This window comes from Apium graveolens, chromosome 4 (assembly GCF_009905375.1).
Source record: "Apium graveolens cultivar Ventura chromosome 4, ASM990537v1, whole genome shotgun sequence".
NCBI classification, from domain to species: Eukaryota; Viridiplantae; Streptophyta; class Magnoliopsida; order Apiales; family Apiaceae; genus Apium; species Apium graveolens.
In genome coordinates this window covers 197,485,393-197,504,455 of record NC_133650.1, presented here as the reverse complement: position 1 = coordinate 197,504,455, position 19,063 = coordinate 197,485,393, and the positions used below count along the sequence as shown (strand labels likewise).

Below are 19,063 nucleotides of genomic sequence, written 5' to 3'. Positions count from 1 at the left end.
AACTGCTATCTTAGTTGATTATCCGTTGAAGCTTCAAAGGCGTTATCCATTGACATTATGTTGGTGTCATCCGTTGAAGCTTTCTTGATAATATTCGTTGACATCTTTATCTGTTATCCCTTGATGGCTTGACTGGCTTATCCATTGAGGGCATATGAATTATCCGTTGAAGCTTGTAGAATCATCCGTTGAAGCTTTGTAGATTAGCAGTTGAATTTGTTTTCATAGCAGTTGACACTTTTTCGCTTATACAAAATTACAAGGAATTTTATATGTACAATTAACCCACCTATTTTGTATATCTTGCTAGTAGTCAACATGACTTAAAAACTACTAAAAATTACCAATTCCCCCGTCTATTCCAGTGCACAGAATGTGCTATATACTTATTCATATAAGCTACTTCTACAACGGATAGATAATTGTGGTTATCCGTTGAAGGCTACAAATGACACTAAATAAATCTACTCAGGTATTTTGGTGAATTATAATCAAGACTACAACATATTTCTAACAAAGTGGATTCTCAGCCTCTAATCAAGTAAGTCAATCTTCAGATACTCCTACTCATGCTTTACTTGTTGATAAACTGGATAATCCGGGTAGAGTTGAGAAAATAGTTGATGATGATAGTGAGGATTTAGAACAATTACAAGTGTTAACACCTGCAAATTATGCCCATGAAGTGTTTGATTTAAGTTCACAGATTGATTTTATTGTTTTTAATGTTGAGTCAAGTGAAAAAGCTATCAATAAAGATTTTGTATATCCTTTAACTGGGTATAAATCGATCCCATTTTATAAGTTTCATGAGAATGAATATGCTAAGTATCATTTGGAAGGGAGATATAAGAAAATGATTAATGTCTAGTTTGATGAAAATAAGTGGCCTGATAACATTAAAATTTCTGAACTAGAGTTTTTTTAGCCTAATAGAGGAATAGTGCATGAAGCAACAAAATTTGATGAATGTCATGTTAAGAATAAGGTCACTGAGATGATGACTCAGCTCAGGCTAGTAATTGCATTTGATACTAAGAGAGGATGTGAGCTTTTTGACAATAAACTTCACAGGAATTTAGTAGGATGTTATGGTGTAGGTGAGCTGATGTATTATAAGCTACTGGAAGAAAAAGGACCAGAGTTAGCTTTAGAGGCTAGAACTAAGCTTAAGAGGCATTTTAATCTTCAAGCTGCTCAACCGTACTTATATCAGGTTTTCAAGGGGAGGGTGCGAGGAGTGATGGGTAATGGTAGACTTGCTTTAGATTATTTCATTACTGATAATAGTTTATCCCTAAATTTTGATATGTCCAGTAAAATGGTCAACCAACCCGTATTCATTGCAAAATTTCCAATAGTTAAAGTATTATTTGGTTGAGATTCTCCTATGGTTACTTGTCTAGGAAAGGGTCATTCTCCTGTGAAAAGTGTTGAAGCTACATTGCTGAAATGGGATGCAGTGTTGGATCACCAACAAACATTGGCTAGGATACCTTATGAGAAACTAACTGCAAAGTTTTACAGCCCTTTTGAAGTGTTGGAACGTATTGGTTAGGTTGTGTATAGATTAAAGCTTCCTGAAATAAGTAAAGTCCATCATGTTTTCCACAACTCTTAGCTCAAACAAGCTACTGGGCCTTTACCATCAAGTCCAACAATTCCAGATCAGTTTATTACAGAACTGGTATTAGTGGCTGAGCCAGAATTGTGGGTAGATATTAGACAGCGGCAACAAGACTCACAGACGGCTATGAAGGTGTTAATTAAATGGAAGGGGCTACCACTTTTTGTGGCAACCTGGTAGGATGCCATGTCTATTACGGCACGATTCCCATACTTTCACCTTGAGGGCAAGAAATATTATATGCTTGCTCAAGAGAACTATCACGATTAAGTCAGGTATGTGAAGCTCCATTTATTTAATATTTTTTTGAAATAATTTTGGGAATAACAACTATAAGTTTTTTTATCAATATTCAATATTTATGTCAACAAATATGAAAATAGTGGATGCGTATTCTCATCATGAGTTCCAAGTTGTTGCTGCAATGAAATGGCTATTGATGCGGTTTGATACATTCCCCGGTGTCACCTTTATCTTCCTTTTGGTTTTCTCAATGTACTTTAGAGATAGCATAAATCCTGCAATTGCAGGGTTGGCTGTAACATATGGACTCGCCTTAAATGGTAATCTATCGAGAGTAATATGGTGTTTGTACCATTTGGAAACCAAAATGATATCATTAGAGATCATTCTTCAATATATGACCATTCTGAATTAAGCTCCTCTTCTCATACAAGAAAATAGACCAGCTAGTTCTTGGTTATTAAGAGGAGAAATTGATATTTATAATTTGCAGGTTCGCTGTGCTCTACATTTACCCCTTATTCTACATGGCGTAACATGCACTTTTCCGGCAGGGATGAGAATTGAAATTGTTGAAAGAACAGGAAGTGGGAAATCAACTCTAATACAAACACTTTTCTAGGTAGTTGAACCTACAGATGGTTGTATTATCATTGATAGCAATGATATTTCATTCATTAGACCCAAAGACTTGAGGTCAAGGCTTAATATTATGCCTCGGGATCTAACCATATTTGAAGGAACTATACAAAGCAATTTAGACCCGCTTGAGTAGTGCGTCGATGCACAAATATGGGATACTTTAGAAAAATGTCAACTTGGAGACGAGGACAGGAAGATGGATAGAGTTTTAGATTGTAATGTTCATGAGCTACATGGGCTTGCTTCTTAGTCATGGCGTTGCAAAGGAATATGATCCTCATCATCAAGGTTGTTATAGAAAAAGTCTTCTTCTTCTCAAAGTAACTACAAGAAAGATTCATCTGGTATTTCATGTTTCCTAGCTCAAAAGATGTATGGGAACAGATCCTGTCTCTGCTCAGATTCCAATCCCAGCACAACTCACATCTGACCTGGAGTTGGAAGCTAAACTTGAGCTTGTGCTTGGTGTTAGAAAAGTGCATATTGGAAACTCCATTCGAGAGGAAGTTTTGATTAAATGGAAAGGATTGCCAGCATTTGAGGCGACAAAGGAGGATGTCACACTAACTAGCCAACGTGTTCCTTCTTTCCACCTTGAGGACAAGGTGGCACTTGCAGGGGGTGTTAATATCAGACACCAGGCCCAAAGCCCTGTAACTAAGGTCTATAAACGTAGCAGGCCCAAGGACAAAAGAGTCATTTAACTAATAGCTGGTTGTATTAGGGTAGAGATGAGGAGGAAAAGGATATCGATTATCTTGTATATGAAATTAAGGGTTGGGAGAGTCTGGAATCTTGAAAGTCCAGTTAGTCATTTTATACTCGTTTTATCCTTTAATGAAACACTATTTTTCTTTCATTTATAAAATCAGTATCATCTTTGTTGTTAGCTGGTGTCGTGGTTGCTAACTGGTGTCAATCGTTTGAGTAATAACTAAATTCATTACATAGCGCATGAGGCAAGAACAATGCTAGTAAAAGGATAGCCACAAATATAATGTTCTTGAGTTTCCATCGTAGAATTGCAGAGGACACAGATAGAGTCAACATTAATACCAAAACGTACCATTCTGTCTCGAGTGAGAAGGCGTTGCTTAATCACCAACCATAAAAGAATTAAGTATTTACGGACTGCGAACTTATGTCATACCAGATGACTCCAGTCTGGTCTTTAAGGACGTGAACTAAGGGACTTCCATCTAGTAGATATTGAAATATTATCCCCGCAATCATCCCAGGTAATTCTATCAGCAAAACTTAAGGCAATAGGCCAGTAGTGGAACAAATATGACGCAATTTCATGGCCAAATCATAAATGGTAGTGTTAAAATCCTATTCCCCATTACTAAGCATTGTGTTAATAGTAGCAAGATAACTAGATTCCATAATAAATATAAAAGAAGCTCCTAGTTGCTCTATAATATATGACCATGAACCCTCGGGTCATACCAGAGATTAAAGTTGGAATTGTGACCAACATGATAAGTAACATGTTGCAGTGCCATGTGACGTGAGTTAAAAATCTATTTAAGACTCCATGAGCACCCTGACAGTTTTTCATCGACCAAAAAACTTTCATTTACAAGATGCAAGCATAAATCCAGTCAACCCATATTGAGCTAACTCTACTTATAATACGTCAGAGTTGAAATAGCACTACACTCGAATTCCACATTTCCATCGTAGAAGATCTTTAAATCCCAGGCCTCCTTCAAACAACAATCTCCCACGACTACTTTAAAATGACAAAGGCCACTAAGTTTACCACTACATTGGAAAAAAAGCTGTTTTTACCCCGTAAAAACCCCCGTGAAAAAGTAAAAATAACGGGTGGGACGGTACCCAACCGAAAGATTTCATTATAATGATATCAAGATGATTACAAGTGACTACAATCAGTAAAATAATATTAATAATATGTGACAGAAAACTCCTTCTCCGAATATGCAGTCTAAACGTGTCGAATGTGCGGCTTGGACATGTCGAGTGTGCATTTTGTACTTGTCAGTTGTGCATGTACTCGTCGACTGAGAGAAAATATGATATATGTGGTGTATTATTGTGTGTATATGGAGAAGTTAAATATTAGTAGTATTGTAATTTGTATAGGTGATATATGATTGTGTTTTTTAAATAATGTATGAATTATACATAATAATATATATAGGGGCCCTATCCAACCAACAAATCAGGACCATTGAAATAAAAAACGAATGGCTAGGATCCGCTATTGCCGCTATGTTTCATTGCGAGGCCGCAATGAAACATTGCGGATGTGGCCCACATACTCCATTCCCTTTTTTACCCTTTTCCTATGTTAATTCATTTATCAATGTTTTTTTAACTACATAAATATTAATTTAATAAGATATTATTCTTAATATTTCTGATTAAAAATATAATATTTAAAAAATATTATAAAATATTTTATAATAATATTAAATATTATATTTAATATTTAATATTCAATATTTTAAAAGTATTGAAACATTAAAATGAAATTAATATATTTAAATATTTAATAATATATATTAAAATAATAAAGGAAAATATTTTGATATTTACATATTTTAATTATTCAATATTTTTAGTAATAAATTAAAATATTTGAATATTTGAAAATATTAATAATATTAAATATTAATTCGAATTTTAAATAAACATGAACCCACTACCGCAATGAATCATTGCGGCAGCGTAATGAAGCATTGCGGTAGTCGTCTTTTGAACACAGACACACGCGGAAACTACCATTATACCCACCCCAACCCAGAAACAAACACAAAACACCGGCGATCAAAAGCGATTTCAGCGAAATCAAACAGCTCCTGATATCTTCCTTAATCAAGCAGCTTTGTTCTCTTTCTCTCTCTCTCGCTCATACATTCTTGAGGTAATTTTCCGAAATATGTTTGTTTTTAACTGTTAGGGATATAATTGGGGGTTTGATTTCTGTGGACTGTTAGGGATAACTGTTAGGAATACATGATCCACATGCGCGGCCCTCCTAGCTGGTTCTATGATGTCATTCCCGATTTTCTCGCACATTATGATCGGGTAATGACTGAGTGGAAGGGTCTTGGATACAGTAGGCCCGCTTTCATCAGACCGAAAGATATTCAGCAGCCTCTTATTGAGCGTCAGCCTCCTGCTGGAGATGCACGTGAGGTAGACATTCATGATACAGCTCCTAGTAGCTCGCAACAGACAGCGCCCCCTATCTCTCAGAAGCGTCCTCGTGAGGTACTAATAACTATCATTCACGAACTTGTGATGTTTTTAATTTCGTCTATTGAATATGTAAATGACCTATGTGTCTTTAATTTACATTAATGGCAGGATGAGACTGGTGGTCCTGAGGAGGATACCGCAGTACTTGTCCCCCCTAAACGTCCACGTGAGGTATAAATTTCTAACAAAAGCTTTCATTTCATACATCGTAGAACTTCGATTAATATGTCTGTGTTGGCTGTAATTGCAGGAGGTTCAGTCTACTGGTGATATTCCAGCCACCCATGCTCCTACACATGTATCTATTCCCCCTCAGGTACAAATATTTTATAAATATTGTCCTCCTGTGCACTTACATATTTACAGCTTCCTGTGTTGAATAATGTTTATGTATTGGCTTGTAATTGCAGGTTGAGGTTCAGTCTACTGGTGATGTTCCACCCGCCACTGCTCCTACACCTGTATCCATTGCCTCTCAGGTACAAATCTTTGACAAATATTGTCCTCCTATGCACTTACACATTTTTAGCTTCGAGTGTTGAATATGTTTATGTATCGGCTTCAAATTACAGGTTGAGGTTCAATCTCCTGCTGATGTTCCACCCACCACTGCTCCGACACCTGTATCCATTCCCCCTCAGGTATAAATATTTAACAAATATTGTCATTCTATGCACCTAAAATATTTTAGCTTCGTGTGTTGAATATGTTTATGTATCGGCTTCCAATTGCAGGTTGATTATACTACTCCAACACCATTCCACAGATCTATGACATTTCAACCTATTCCACTAAAGGTATTATTTGTTCCCTACTATGTCAACTAAATGGGATTAAAATGGATTAATTCCCTACAACTAGTTATAGATGGATTAAACTAAGTGTTAAATGTGTACTTAATTTATGGATTGCAGATGCCTATTACTCCAGAATCTTTAGAGGCCTCTTCCTCCCTTGTCACTCCATATGTACATTTGGGCATAGGCGAGTCTTCTGTTCCTAGTGAGCTACGGGACATGTTTGATGTAATAACTCTTAACTCTTTTTTAAAGTAAATGGCCTTAGATTAACTAGTTTCAAATATGCTAATTGTGTTTTTGTTTATTTTGTAGATGGACTCAATTGAAGATTTGGCGGAGGATGCGGCGAAACGAGGTGGTCCTGAGCGGCGTGGTGATATGACAAGGCCACTAAAAAATCGGAAAGTGAGGTGGTTGTATCGGCATTTCTGGAGTTTAGAGGTTGATTACATTTGACGTGATCACAGTGAGCGGGGCATTACTTATCCTCTTACACATAGCCAAGTAACAACTTTGCGACCAGAGTTTTGGGTGGAGGATGATGTTCTCAATGCCTATGGTGAGCTCTTGAGACTTAGAGAGGATAAACTCTGGGAAAAATGGGAAAAAATTCCCAGAACAAAAAGTTTCAAGCCCAGGCGGTATTTCATTGCTCCTAGCTTTTTCATGGCGATGGCACTTGAGTTTTGTCCTAACTTGAAGGTACTCTATTAAACAAATAGCAATGCTCCAACCTGCTTTTCTATAAACAGATATCAATTATGCTGTATAAATGTTAACCTATTTTTTGACTTGTAATTGTAGGCTTCTCCGAGTACCCTAAAAGGTGATGCCAAGAAGTCAATGGAGAGGTTCTTTAGAGATTATGCTAACAAGGGGGGTAACTTGCCTCTTCAGTTTTGTGACTTTGCATTTTTCCCCACGTGTGATAGCTCTCATTGGTTCTTGTTTGTTGTTAATCTCAACAAAATGAGAATGCTAAACATTGATCCTCTTAGGGACGACAAAGACACAACAGGGAACATCGCTCACCCCTTCCAGTATTACATTATGGTAACTATATCATTCTTTAATTCCCTACCAGTAGTTTTAAATAGATTAATAATTAAATAATGACTTGTTAGGTTCATTTCCCGTGAAATATCATTCTTTAATTCCCTACCAGTAGTTTTAAATAGATTAATAATTAAATAATGACTTGTTAGGTTCATTTCCCGTGAAATATCATTCTTTAATTCCCTACCAGTAGTTTTAAATAGATTAATAATTAAATAATGACTTGTTAGGTTCATTTCCCGTGAAATATCATTCTTTAATTCCCTACCAGTAGTTTTAAATAGATTAATAATTAAATAATGACTTGTTAGGTTCATATCCCGTTATTTGCAGGAAAAGTTGATCCCATATATGCTCAATTATTTGCATCCATCTCGATTTCCATTGAAATATACCCGGGTTAATGGTCTTGATGCTCGACCCAAGCAAGATGGTGGCAATGATTGTGGTGTGTATGTATCCAAGTACATGGACGGTATGCTCAACGGGATCTCCTTGCCATCAGCTGTGTGGAACCCTAAAGTTGATGTACAGACTTTTCGCTATCGGATGGCGCACGAGTTATCAAAAGGGGTTGCTAGACACATTTCTGAGTGGGGCATTCGACAAAGAGAGGCGGGACACTAGTTTGTTATTTGATTAGTGACTTGTAGTTACTTTAGTTAGTTGTACATATTTTGCCCGGTTGTATTTTATTTAGATTGGTTGTATTTATTTTGGTTGGTTAGATGTATTTATTTTAGTTGATTTGTTTGTAGTTGGCATATCAAGGCCTTTTTTTTTAAGTTTGGTTTGGTTTGGTTTGGTTTGTTTATAGTTGGCATCTCAAGGCCATTCATTTTTAAGTTTATTTTGGTTTGGTTTGTTTTTTTTATAGTTGGCATGTCAAGGCCATTCATTTTTAAGTTTAGTTTGGTTTGGTTTGTTTGTAGTTGGCATGTCAAGGCCATTCATTTTTAAGTTTAGTTTGGTTTGGTTTGAAATTTTACAGGTTTTTGGTTGACTTAAAAATAATAGGTCATGCCGGTTTTTTTATTTTACAGGTAAAGTTTAACTTAAAAACAAAGAGGTCATGCCGAATTTGTTATTATGTACTTTGAAATATTAATGAATTTTAATTAAATATTTTCAATGTTGTTAATGTTAGTACTTGTTGCCATTATTAATAATCCCAAAAAAAGAAGTGACTCCAAAAAAAAATTTGAAAAAAAAATTATTTTTGAAGATTTTTTTTTCCAAAATTGGGCAGAAAGTTTTCTGTAAAACAGAAAAAGTTTTATATAAAAAATAAATCATTTGCAAGTGCAGTGACCAATATGCAAAATTCGGCAAAGCCCAGTTTAGGCCCGCAATATTTCATTGCGGATGCCGCAATGTTTCATTGCGGATTCCGCAATGGTTCATTGCGGGGGTAATCTGGGTTTTGCATAAATTTGCAGATTGGTCATTGCACTTGCAAATGATTTATTTTTTATATAATACTTTTTCTGTTTTACAGAAAACTTTCTGCCAAATTTTGGAAAAAAAAATCTTCAAAAATAACTTTTTTTCAAATTTTTTTTTGGAGTCACTTCTTTTTTTGGGATTATTAATAATGGCAACAAGTACTAACATTAACAACATTGAAAATATTTAATTAAAATTCATTAATATTTCAAAGTACATGATAAGAAATTACAATCAATTTTTTCCTTTTTTTCCTAATAATCTCGAGGGACAATTTCTTCTATCATGGCCTTCTTCCCTCGCCCCACAAAAACTGCACTTTCGAAATTGTTTATTTGAACTTTACGTCTCGATACCACTTTTGAATCTACCCGCTTTTGGACGTCCTTTTGTTTGTGACCTTGGGGGATCTAATAACGGATCATCTTCTTCATCACTTTCATAGTCCTCATTTATTTTTTTCTCTCTCTTTTCTCCCGGAAAAGACTTAATCACATACTCCTTTTCTCTCTTGATCACGCTCATCAAGTAATTGTACCGCGGAACGGAGCAACTACCAACAACGGACAAACCTTGGAAAGCTTTACACAATCCACTATATCTTGCCGTTTGAGATTCTACAACATTACCAAGCATCCGAGGCGTACACGGTAGAGGTCCCGCAACTTTGTTTCCGTTTATTGTCCACCTCATTGTTACAAGATCTGGTGGTATCATCGTCTTTTATTTCTTGTTAAGGTAACGGATCATGTGTCTACAAATCATCCCGGAATGTTCAAATTTTTTACATGTACAAGAATAACTCCCGTCGATGGAAACCTTCAAGAAAAAATTCCTTCTATTAATCTCCGGCAAGGTGGACTTTTCTACCAAATACATCTTTGAAAGATAATCTCCACAACCTTTCATGCTTTTCACAACAAAAGATTGACTTTTTTGAAGCTCTTTTTGAAATCGCTTAAACATCTCTTTTGTGTATATCTTGGAGGCATGTATCTCTATTGACGAGTTAGAGAATAGTCTCCTTTCCTTGTACTCGGTGTCAAAATCGGCTTGAACCTCCCGTAAATATTGTGAGTCCAAAGCTTTTTGTGAATTCTCAATGTATTCTTTCAAACCGGTCGACGCTTTCACATACTCATCAAAAAATGAATTCATAGACTCGCTCCTTGAGGTGGTAGTCATACCGGCAGCAAAATGTTGTTTCGTGAAAGCAAAAACCCATTGCCGTCTAATTGCATACATATCATTTAGCCAATTGTGATTTTCAAGATCATATTTCTCTTTCAAGTCCTCCCACCTACCTTCAAATTTCGTTGGTGACAATGACTTGTAGATACATGCATTAAAATCCGTCTTGAACTCCGAGTATTGAGTATACAAAGTAGATAGTTTCTCGGAAAACTTGCTACTAATATGCCACGTACAATATGTATGGTTGGTGTTAGGCATAACCTCATAAATGGCATTACTTAAAGCGATGTCTTGATCCGTAATAATGGTAATAGGTGGCTTGTTATCGACCGCTTCCAACCAAGTCTTCAAAACCCATCTATAAGTAGTCTCTTTCTCGTCCCTTATAAGTGCAAATCCAAACAAAATATTTTGGTAGTGGTGATTCACTCCCGTAATTGGAATAAAAGGCATGTCATACCTATTAGTCCGATATGTCGAGTCGAAAGTCACCACATCTCCAAAATTCTTGTACGCGTTAAGCGAACGAGGATCAACCCACACCAAACCCCTAACCCGATTCTCCTCATCCACATCCACTCGGTAGAAAAAATTGCCATCACTTTGTTTTTGCAAGTCTCGTAACAAAACCAATCCACACTCTGCATCACCGGAATCAAAAATCCGTCTTCGAATGTCACGTATTACATTTCGTACGTCTTGAGCGGAAAAACCAATTTTTTCAATACCACCACACGTCTCACTAAGTAAATTCATCACTTTCGGGGTCTCGATACCCGATTTGTTGAATAACTCAATCAAAGATCGGGTAAACGGATCTATGTTGCGTGATCTTTGCATGAAATTTACCTTATCCGATGTAACCATAGCATGATTGTGCTCTAGGTTGACCTTGGTTACTTCCCATTTGTTTGAGCTTACTTTGTGAGCAACACACATACGAGAACGACAACAAGTTCGAGGAATAACATCTCGAGGTCGTTTCCCTTTAGCCCTATCTTCAACTTTCAAGGGTTTTGGGCCCAATCTTCCACCCTTTCGACATATATACAAACGTGACGATATACCACCATTTCTTGAATGCTTATGACTACTTCGAATAATTATCTCGAACCCTATACTTCGACCATAACCTCGATAAAAACTTTCCGCTTCATCCAACGAATCAAACATCATACCAACAAAAGGAACTACATCATTCATATTTCCAATAAAATTTTCATCATTAATTTTATCATCATCATCGCCATTAAAAGAATCATTACTATCATCGGAATCACCGTGAACATCGTGATTCTTCCAACCGAATCCAACATCATCATCACTATGCGTTTTTCGCTTCCCCGGATCATTAACTTTATCTTCAATACTATCAACATCTATTACTTCATCATCATTAAAGATTTTACGATAAACCCTCTTTTTTGTGGGGGGGGTAACATAATTAAAATCGTTATGATCACTAGATGAACTTGAATAATCAAATAAATAAGAAGCCATGGATATTGAATACTAACCTTTTTTTCAGAAGAATAAATTTGAGTAGAATGTTAAGAAGCAGTAAAACAGCAATGTTTCAAAAATACAGACATTTTAAGGTAGTTGTGTGCATTAAATGCACGCCCGCAATGTTTCATTGTGATGGCCGCAATGAAACATTGCGGCACTGTACAAACCCCCAAGCCAACAACTGTAAATATTTGCAGTTTTAATAAAACTTTACAACGTACCCCAGCAATGTTTCATTGCGGGGGGAAGTGTCTACCGCAATGAAACATTGCGGTTGGGTTGTTTATTTTTGTTATTTTCTTTAAAATTAGAAAATTAATCAAAAAAAATTATAAAAAATAGTTTCTAGACTTATTATATTTCATTTAATATGTTAAATGTTAGTTTGAAAATATAAATGTTTATAAGAGTAACTTAATTATAATATGCAACTATTTTACATAGTTTTGTGAAAATTTTGCATAATAGTTATGTCAAATGATGTTTCTTGACGTGTAAGTTGTAAAGTACAAATTTTGACGATCCAACTATATGGATGTTAAAATATAATGATTATAATAATTAAGAAAAATTATTTCTTAAATAAAATACGGTATTTATATATATTTTGTTACCAAGAAATGTTTAACATTTTGGGGGCTAAATTATTTTATATTTTTTTATAGATAACGAAAATTCGATAAATTTTCATTTTTTTGGATTTTCACATTTTCAAATTTTAGTATTATATTTGTTTATTAAAATTTAAAATTGATAAAATATATTGGACAAGTACAAGAAAAATAAAACATTAAATATTTTATTTCATTCAAAGATAAATGGAGTACATTCAAATATTTTTTCAAAACAAATACATAATAATATTTTATGTCGACGAGAATGATCAAACTTTAACGGTGTTGGAAGAACCGCCTTTATCACCCTTATCGTCGTCTTTCTTTTTCTTCGACTTTTCCGCCTTCGCTTTAGCTTCATTTTCTTTTTTTTTCTTGCGCTCAAGCGCCATTTGAATACGGCGGAGAGCTATTGTCATGTCTTCGTCTCCTTCGGGCCCGTCATAAGCCACACCATCGATAATTACCTTATTATTGTCATAATCATAGTAGAAAACCATTTTTCGGAAATTAGAGAAGATAATGTTGAAGAGAAAATGTAGAATAAAAATAGAGAAGAGAATGTTGAAAAAAAATGAGATGAGGTAGGACTATTTATAGGTGAAAATCTGAATTTTAAAATTCAAAAAATTAAATTTGGCACAAAAAAATTTTGCTGAAAAAAATTCATTTGACTTGAAATTGCCGCAATGAAGCATTGCGGCGCTTTCAAACTGCCGCAATGAAGCATTGCGGCGCTTTCAAACTGCCGCAATGAAACATTGCGGTGTGTCGGTCAAGCTTCTGCTCTATTGACCAGTCAATTCAACTGCCGCAATGTTTCATTGCGGCAATTTCAACAGTCAAATGAAATGTTTTCAGCAAAATTTTTTTTGTGCCAAATTTAATTTTGTGAATTTTAAAATTCTTATTAATATTGGCACAAAAATAAGTTTTGCACAAAAAAAAAGTTTGACTGTTGATAAATTTTTTAAACTAAAATAACTCAATTCACTAAAAAGTATAAAATTAATAATATTATTTTTTAAACTAAAATTATTCATACGATAATTTAAAGAAAAAGTACAGAAAAAATTAAATTGATAAATTTATTATTAAAATTGATAATATTTTAAACTGTTGATAAATTTTTTAAACTAAAATAACTCTATTCACTAAAAAGTATAAAATTAATAATATTATTTTTTAAACTAAAATTATTCATACGATAATTTAAAGAAAAAGTACAGAAAAAATTAAATTGATAAATTTATTATTAAAATTGATAATATTTTAATATATTACTACTACTTATATTTAATGTTAACATATTTTAAAAAATTAATTACTGTTGAACATTAATATTATTTTTATACTTATATAAATAAGTTAAATATTAGAATAAGCTAAAGAGAGGGGCAGTTTGGACATTAAAAATTGGGAGTCTAACCAACAATGAAACATTGCGGCCCAGCAATGAAACGTTGCGGAATGCGCAATGTTTCCTGTGCATGGCGACATCCCGCAATGTTTCATTGCGGAAGCCAAGACCCGCATTGAAACATTGCTTTCCCCGCAATGTTTCATTGCTGTGGGTTGGCTGGTTGTCCCTCCAACCCACGTTGGCTCCTGATTATTTCCCATATATATAATACAATGGATAAGTGAGTAATGAAGTAAATCAGTATAGATGATGAAGTGAGTGTGAATGTAGATTGGCATCAAAAGATATTACATATACATAATCTGAGTTAATAACTCAAAGTAGGGGTGTACACGGTTCGGGTTGGTCGGGTTCAGAGATTTTAACAACCCAAACCAATTAAATCGGGTTTATAAATTTTCAAACCAACTCATAAAATATAAATTTATAATCCAACTCATTTAATTTACTTCGGTTTGGATCGGTTTGGTTTGAAGTGTTCGGGTTAAAAAACAAGTAACTAATTTTTATGGAACAATAATAAACAAATAACTTTTTAATTTATATCAGTTTATATTTTTTTGTTTTGAAATCCAAAAGCAAAATCATTAGAATAAAAGCAGTCATGAATGTATATATATACAGATACTAAACTGCTTCATTATGTAGGTGGGACTTTAATTGAACCGGAACCTACAGAAACTTAAATTGTTAACCATGCTTAACTTGTTAATCATGTTCATTATTTAAAGGGGCCTATACTATAATAATAGCAGAAAATCTCAGTGTTAGTGTAACCTTCGAAGTTTCGCCATCACCAGGATAAACAGCTAAGGTAACATATTAATGTATATATATTCTAATCGGGTTGGGTTAGCTCGGTTAAAAAAAATCGAAACTCATATCCAACCCATTTAAATCGGGTTCACCGTTTTTCAATCCAATTGTATTCGGTTTAAAAAAATTCGGTTGGATCGGGTTAAATAGTGTCAGTTTAGATCGGGTTGGTCGGTTTAACCCGAACCGTGTACACCCCTAACTCAAAGTAGATAGTAGAGAGAGTAATATTTTTATATGAGTAGAAGTATGTATTTTGTGAATATGTAGATCATGATTATATTTGTTTTATACTTGTTTAAACTTCTTTAGATAGCTCTCACGGTTGCTACAATTTTGACACATCCTTGATGCATGTTGCTTAAAAATAGGAGATATAGTTTAACCTCCCTCATATTTTTAAGGGTCGTTATTTGACTTAGTTTAGCTGTTGTTCCGCTCCCGTCAACCGCCCCGCTCCCGTCGTGTCGACTGCAGTTGATGTCGCCTGTTCTTGTCTATTCCTTTGTATCAGCAGAAATTCTTTATGCTTCAATCATTTTGTTGAATAATCTTCATATCCTAACCGGTGAAAATCCGATACTAACACGAGCCAAAATGCTCAGAATTTTCGCAAGTATATACCTTTAGCCAGAAAAAGAAACATAGTCCAATAACCATGTATACTAAAACAATAGCTCCCGTTAATTTCACTACGGTTACTATCTGCACGCATTTTGAGATTTTTATAAAATATAGTTTCGTAATGTTTTTTTAATTTTTTTTTGAATAAAAGTTTAAAGATAGAACTTTTATACAGAAAAAAAATTAAAAATATAATAAAGTTATACTTTAAATGAGTATTGAAAAACGTGTCAAAAAGTGATGTATAGAATTCAATGGGACAGAGGGAGTATTCTTCTTGCTTGACTAATCAGCGAGTTTACTACTTTTGCATGTGTTATTTGTTTATGAAATTATGTGATGGGGGGATCATTATTCGGGTTAAATCGCTAAAACTAAAAAATAATCTGATTTTAATTCGATTCGAATCGAAACCGAAACGAGATTCGTGATTCTAGTTCACCTTATTTAATAAACCGAGTTTCGTGATTTGGTTTCAATTTTATCTTAAATCAACCTGTTAGCAAACCGAATCGCATATATATACGTAATAATTTATTTTTTATATTATTAGTTATGCATTACTCTTTGCTTCAACTAAGATGCGATTACACCCTATACACTGGGGTGCCACTTATCCCCATTATTTAAAAAAAACTAATTAAGTATGCTATGTTTATGTTTATGTTTATGTACCCCTTTTTAATAATCCTATATTAATGAAAATATATTGATAAATTAATAAGTTATTTTCTTTTCAAAAAAGATTAATAAGTTATTTAAAATTATATGTACAAAAAAATAGTTATTATAATACTTATTTGATAAAAAAAAGTAAGTTTTCCTAATTCATAAAAGAACAAACTCTCTTTGCTTAGTGACTGTTAAGTGTACTAGCATAAATCCCGTGCGATACACGGGTTCCCATTAATATTTTAAATTTTTATTTATCCAGTTATATTATATTTTTAAAATATTTATATAAATATATAATAATTATAAATTTATTATAAAAATAATAGAATAACATGTGGTCGTAATTTAGTAGAATAAATAGACTATTTCTAGTAGTTTAATAATTTAGTAGTTTAGCAGATATATAACACTATTATTTATATCTTTTAATAATAGGATAAGTTGTATTCGTAGTTTAGTAGGATAAGTATACTATATTTAGTAGTAGTTTAATAATTTAGTAATTTATTAGATATATAGCACTATTTATCTATTTTTGTAATAATCAAAATTAGGGAATTATCGTTGAACCAAACCGTTGAACCAAATTATCTCTATTCCGGCTATTATAGTATACTAGCTTACGGCCCGTGCGATGCACGGGTCTTAATTAATATTTATATATTTTTAATTCTATTTTATGTAATTTTATTAAAAAATTATATAAATAATTAAATACTAAATAATGATTATATAATTATACTTTTATTGTGTATAATTTCAAGTTAAGTTCAAATGTATAAATAGTATATTATTGATGAGATCTATGTAAATATTTGTTGTTAGTGAGATTCAAAACTGAAAACTTGTACGTATCTTTATAAATAATAATATAAATGTTTGTTGTCAACGGGATTCGAACCTGAGAACTTAATGTATTTTTATAAATAATAATATAAATGTTTGTTGTTAACGGGATTCGAACCTGAGAACTTGTGTAGTGTCTTTTTTTAGTATTTGAATCTAACGGCTCAGATTATTTGATAAAGAAGATCTGAGGGTCAAGATGAAAAGGGATAACCAAAATGAGGAGTTAACCTAAATACAAATTATACCTCATTCCGGTTATTATAGTATAGTATAGATGTGCGCCTGATATGTATCAATCATTCTAAATATAAGTCAAAACATGATATAGAAATAGTGCTTAAAGCATAAATTAAACCTTTACTTTTGTTTTTCATAAAATCAAAATCTTTGATTGGAAAATCCATCTTTTAATAAAAATACGAGTAATCAACCCGTACTGACCTCCATCCGGTCATAATGTACCTAAGACACTATATTGGCCTTTAATAGTGAACTAGTCTCGCTAGCCTCTTGTTTAGCCGGACTATCTCCGTTAGGGCTCTTACGCAACATTCAATTTTTAGGAATTCAGTGAGAACCTTTATATTGGAAAAACATTCGTTTTTTTTTAAATTTAATTCCATTTTTAACATTTACCAATATTTAAAATCATTCGGATTTTTCAAGTCGAAAATCATTCTTAATTTCATTTTAGGACATTCAAATGGGGTAAACAAGATCTTATATTATTTAACACTCCTCCTGAATCGTATGATATTTTTCGATAAGATTCACAAGAACAAATATAACCAATATCAATACTAACAACAAATATTTAAATTAAATGAAAGGGGGTGTGAGGATTCGAATCTAAGCCCATTACTCTGATACCATGTTAAGTAAACAGTCGCCTCACATTCCTTAACCGAATAATGTGAGATACATGATATCATGTTAATGTTAAAGATTCTGTCAGTGTCTTTCTCTATCACCTTAAGATATCTTAAGACAAACTTGTTACTTAACATAATATCAGAGTCCGGTTTAGTGAGAGACGCGGATTCGAGTCATTCCAACCCTATTTATTTAATTTAAATATTTGTTATTGGTATAAATATCAGTGATTCTATTTACAATAATAATAATAATAATATCTCCTTATTCTTAGTAATTTACTAATTTCATTAAATTATTATATTAATTTAGCATATTTTCTGTCATGATATTTGGCGACTTTAATGATTCCTTCATTTATTTAATACTAGCATAAATCTCGTGCGATGCACGAGTTTTCATTAATATTTTAAATTTTTATTTATCAAGTTATATTATATTTTTAAAATATTTATATAAATATATAATAATTATAAATTTTTAATAAAAATAATAGAATCACATGTGGTCGTAATTTAGTAGAATAAATAGATTATTTCTAGTAGTTTAACAATTTAGTAGTTTAACATATATGTAACACTTTTATTTATATTTTTTAATAATATGATAAGTTGTATTCGTAGTTTAGTATGATAAGTATACTGTATTTAGTAGTAGTTTAATAATTTAGTAGTTTATTAGATATATAACACTATTTATCTATTTTTGTAATAATCAAAACTAGGGAATTATCGTTGAACCAAACCGTTGAACCAAATTATCTCCATTCCGGCTATTATAATATAGTATATAGATTTGGATGAGTTGCTTAATGGCTGTTTATTGTGTTTTATTGAGAGAGATTTAGTTTATAATATTGATAACGATAGTGTAATACATCGCTTCAAGGGAAAAAAATACAACTGTTATTTGAAAATGTGTTTAAATTTTATTTATGCAATTTTTTCCTACAATTTGTACCCCACTTCTAAATGCATGGAATCGTCACTGCTTGAACTCCACCGAAATTGTTATTATTTAATAAAACCTTTAGTTTAATAGAGAGTATTCATTATTTATCTCTTTCAATAGAAAGTATTCATTATTTATCCCCATGAATTATTATTCAAACACTATCAATTATTTATTTGTATTTGTTATTCATGTATAACAAGTTTTTAATAATTATTATTGGAGAACATCCATTTGTCATTATCTGTTTAATACATGGTAATTTGCAGGCTGCAAATGCATTCAGGTCGAAGAAATTTATTCATCTTCTGTTAATATCAGTTCTTTTTAATAACCATTGTATTGCTGGTTACAATTTAATTTATCCGCTTTACCGAACCATCTAAAACCGCACAACGTAACGCGGATTGAATGGATTGAGCAAAGATTGGTATGAAAATTTTAAAAACCGCAATATATAGTATAATTTAGATTTGACCTCTGACCCGAA

At 32.9% G+C, this 19,063-nt stretch overlaps 2 protein-coding genes across 5 annotated transcripts; one reads left to right on the top strand and one right to left on the bottom strand.

Moving 5' to 3' along the window:
• Positions 1 to 364: 364 nt before the first annotated feature.
• LOC141720529 (uncharacterized) lies at positions 365 to 8,389 on the top strand. Of its 4 annotated transcripts, none has more exons than XM_074522989.1 (12): positions 365 to 541; positions 1,412 to 1,902; positions 5,479 to 5,755; positions 5,852 to 5,914; positions 5,994 to 6,059; positions 6,154 to 6,222; positions 6,316 to 6,384; positions 6,472 to 6,540; positions 6,658 to 6,768; positions 6,856 to 7,245; positions 7,348 to 7,596; positions 7,933 to 8,389. In XM_074522989.1, the coding sequence occupies exons 3-10, from the start codon at positions 5,498 to 5,500 to the stop codon at positions 6,997 to 6,999; spliced, it is 849 nt and encodes a 282-aa protein (XP_074379090.1). In that variant the 5' UTR covers positions 365 to 541; positions 1,412 to 1,902; positions 5,479 to 5,497; the 3' UTR covers positions 7,000 to 7,245; positions 7,348 to 7,596; positions 7,933 to 8,389. The 4 variants fall into 4 exon arrangements, with proteins under 4 accessions (XP_074379090.1, XP_074379092.1, XP_074379089.1 ...); XM_074522991.1 differs by having other exon boundaries at positions 1,407 to 1,902; positions 6,478 to 6,540; XM_074522988.1 differs by having other exon boundaries at positions 1,407 to 1,902.
• A 1,379-nt stretch (positions 8,390 to 9,768) lies between these two features.
• Positions 9,769 to 11,739, bottom strand: LOC141719267 (protein FAR1-RELATED SEQUENCE 5-like). Its single transcript, XM_074521645.1, has one exon. It carries the CDS (start codon positions 11,737 to 11,739, stop codon positions 9,769 to 9,771), a length of 1,971 nt encoding a protein of 656 aa, XP_074377746.1.
• Positions 11,740 to 19,063: the final 7,324 nt, after the last annotated feature.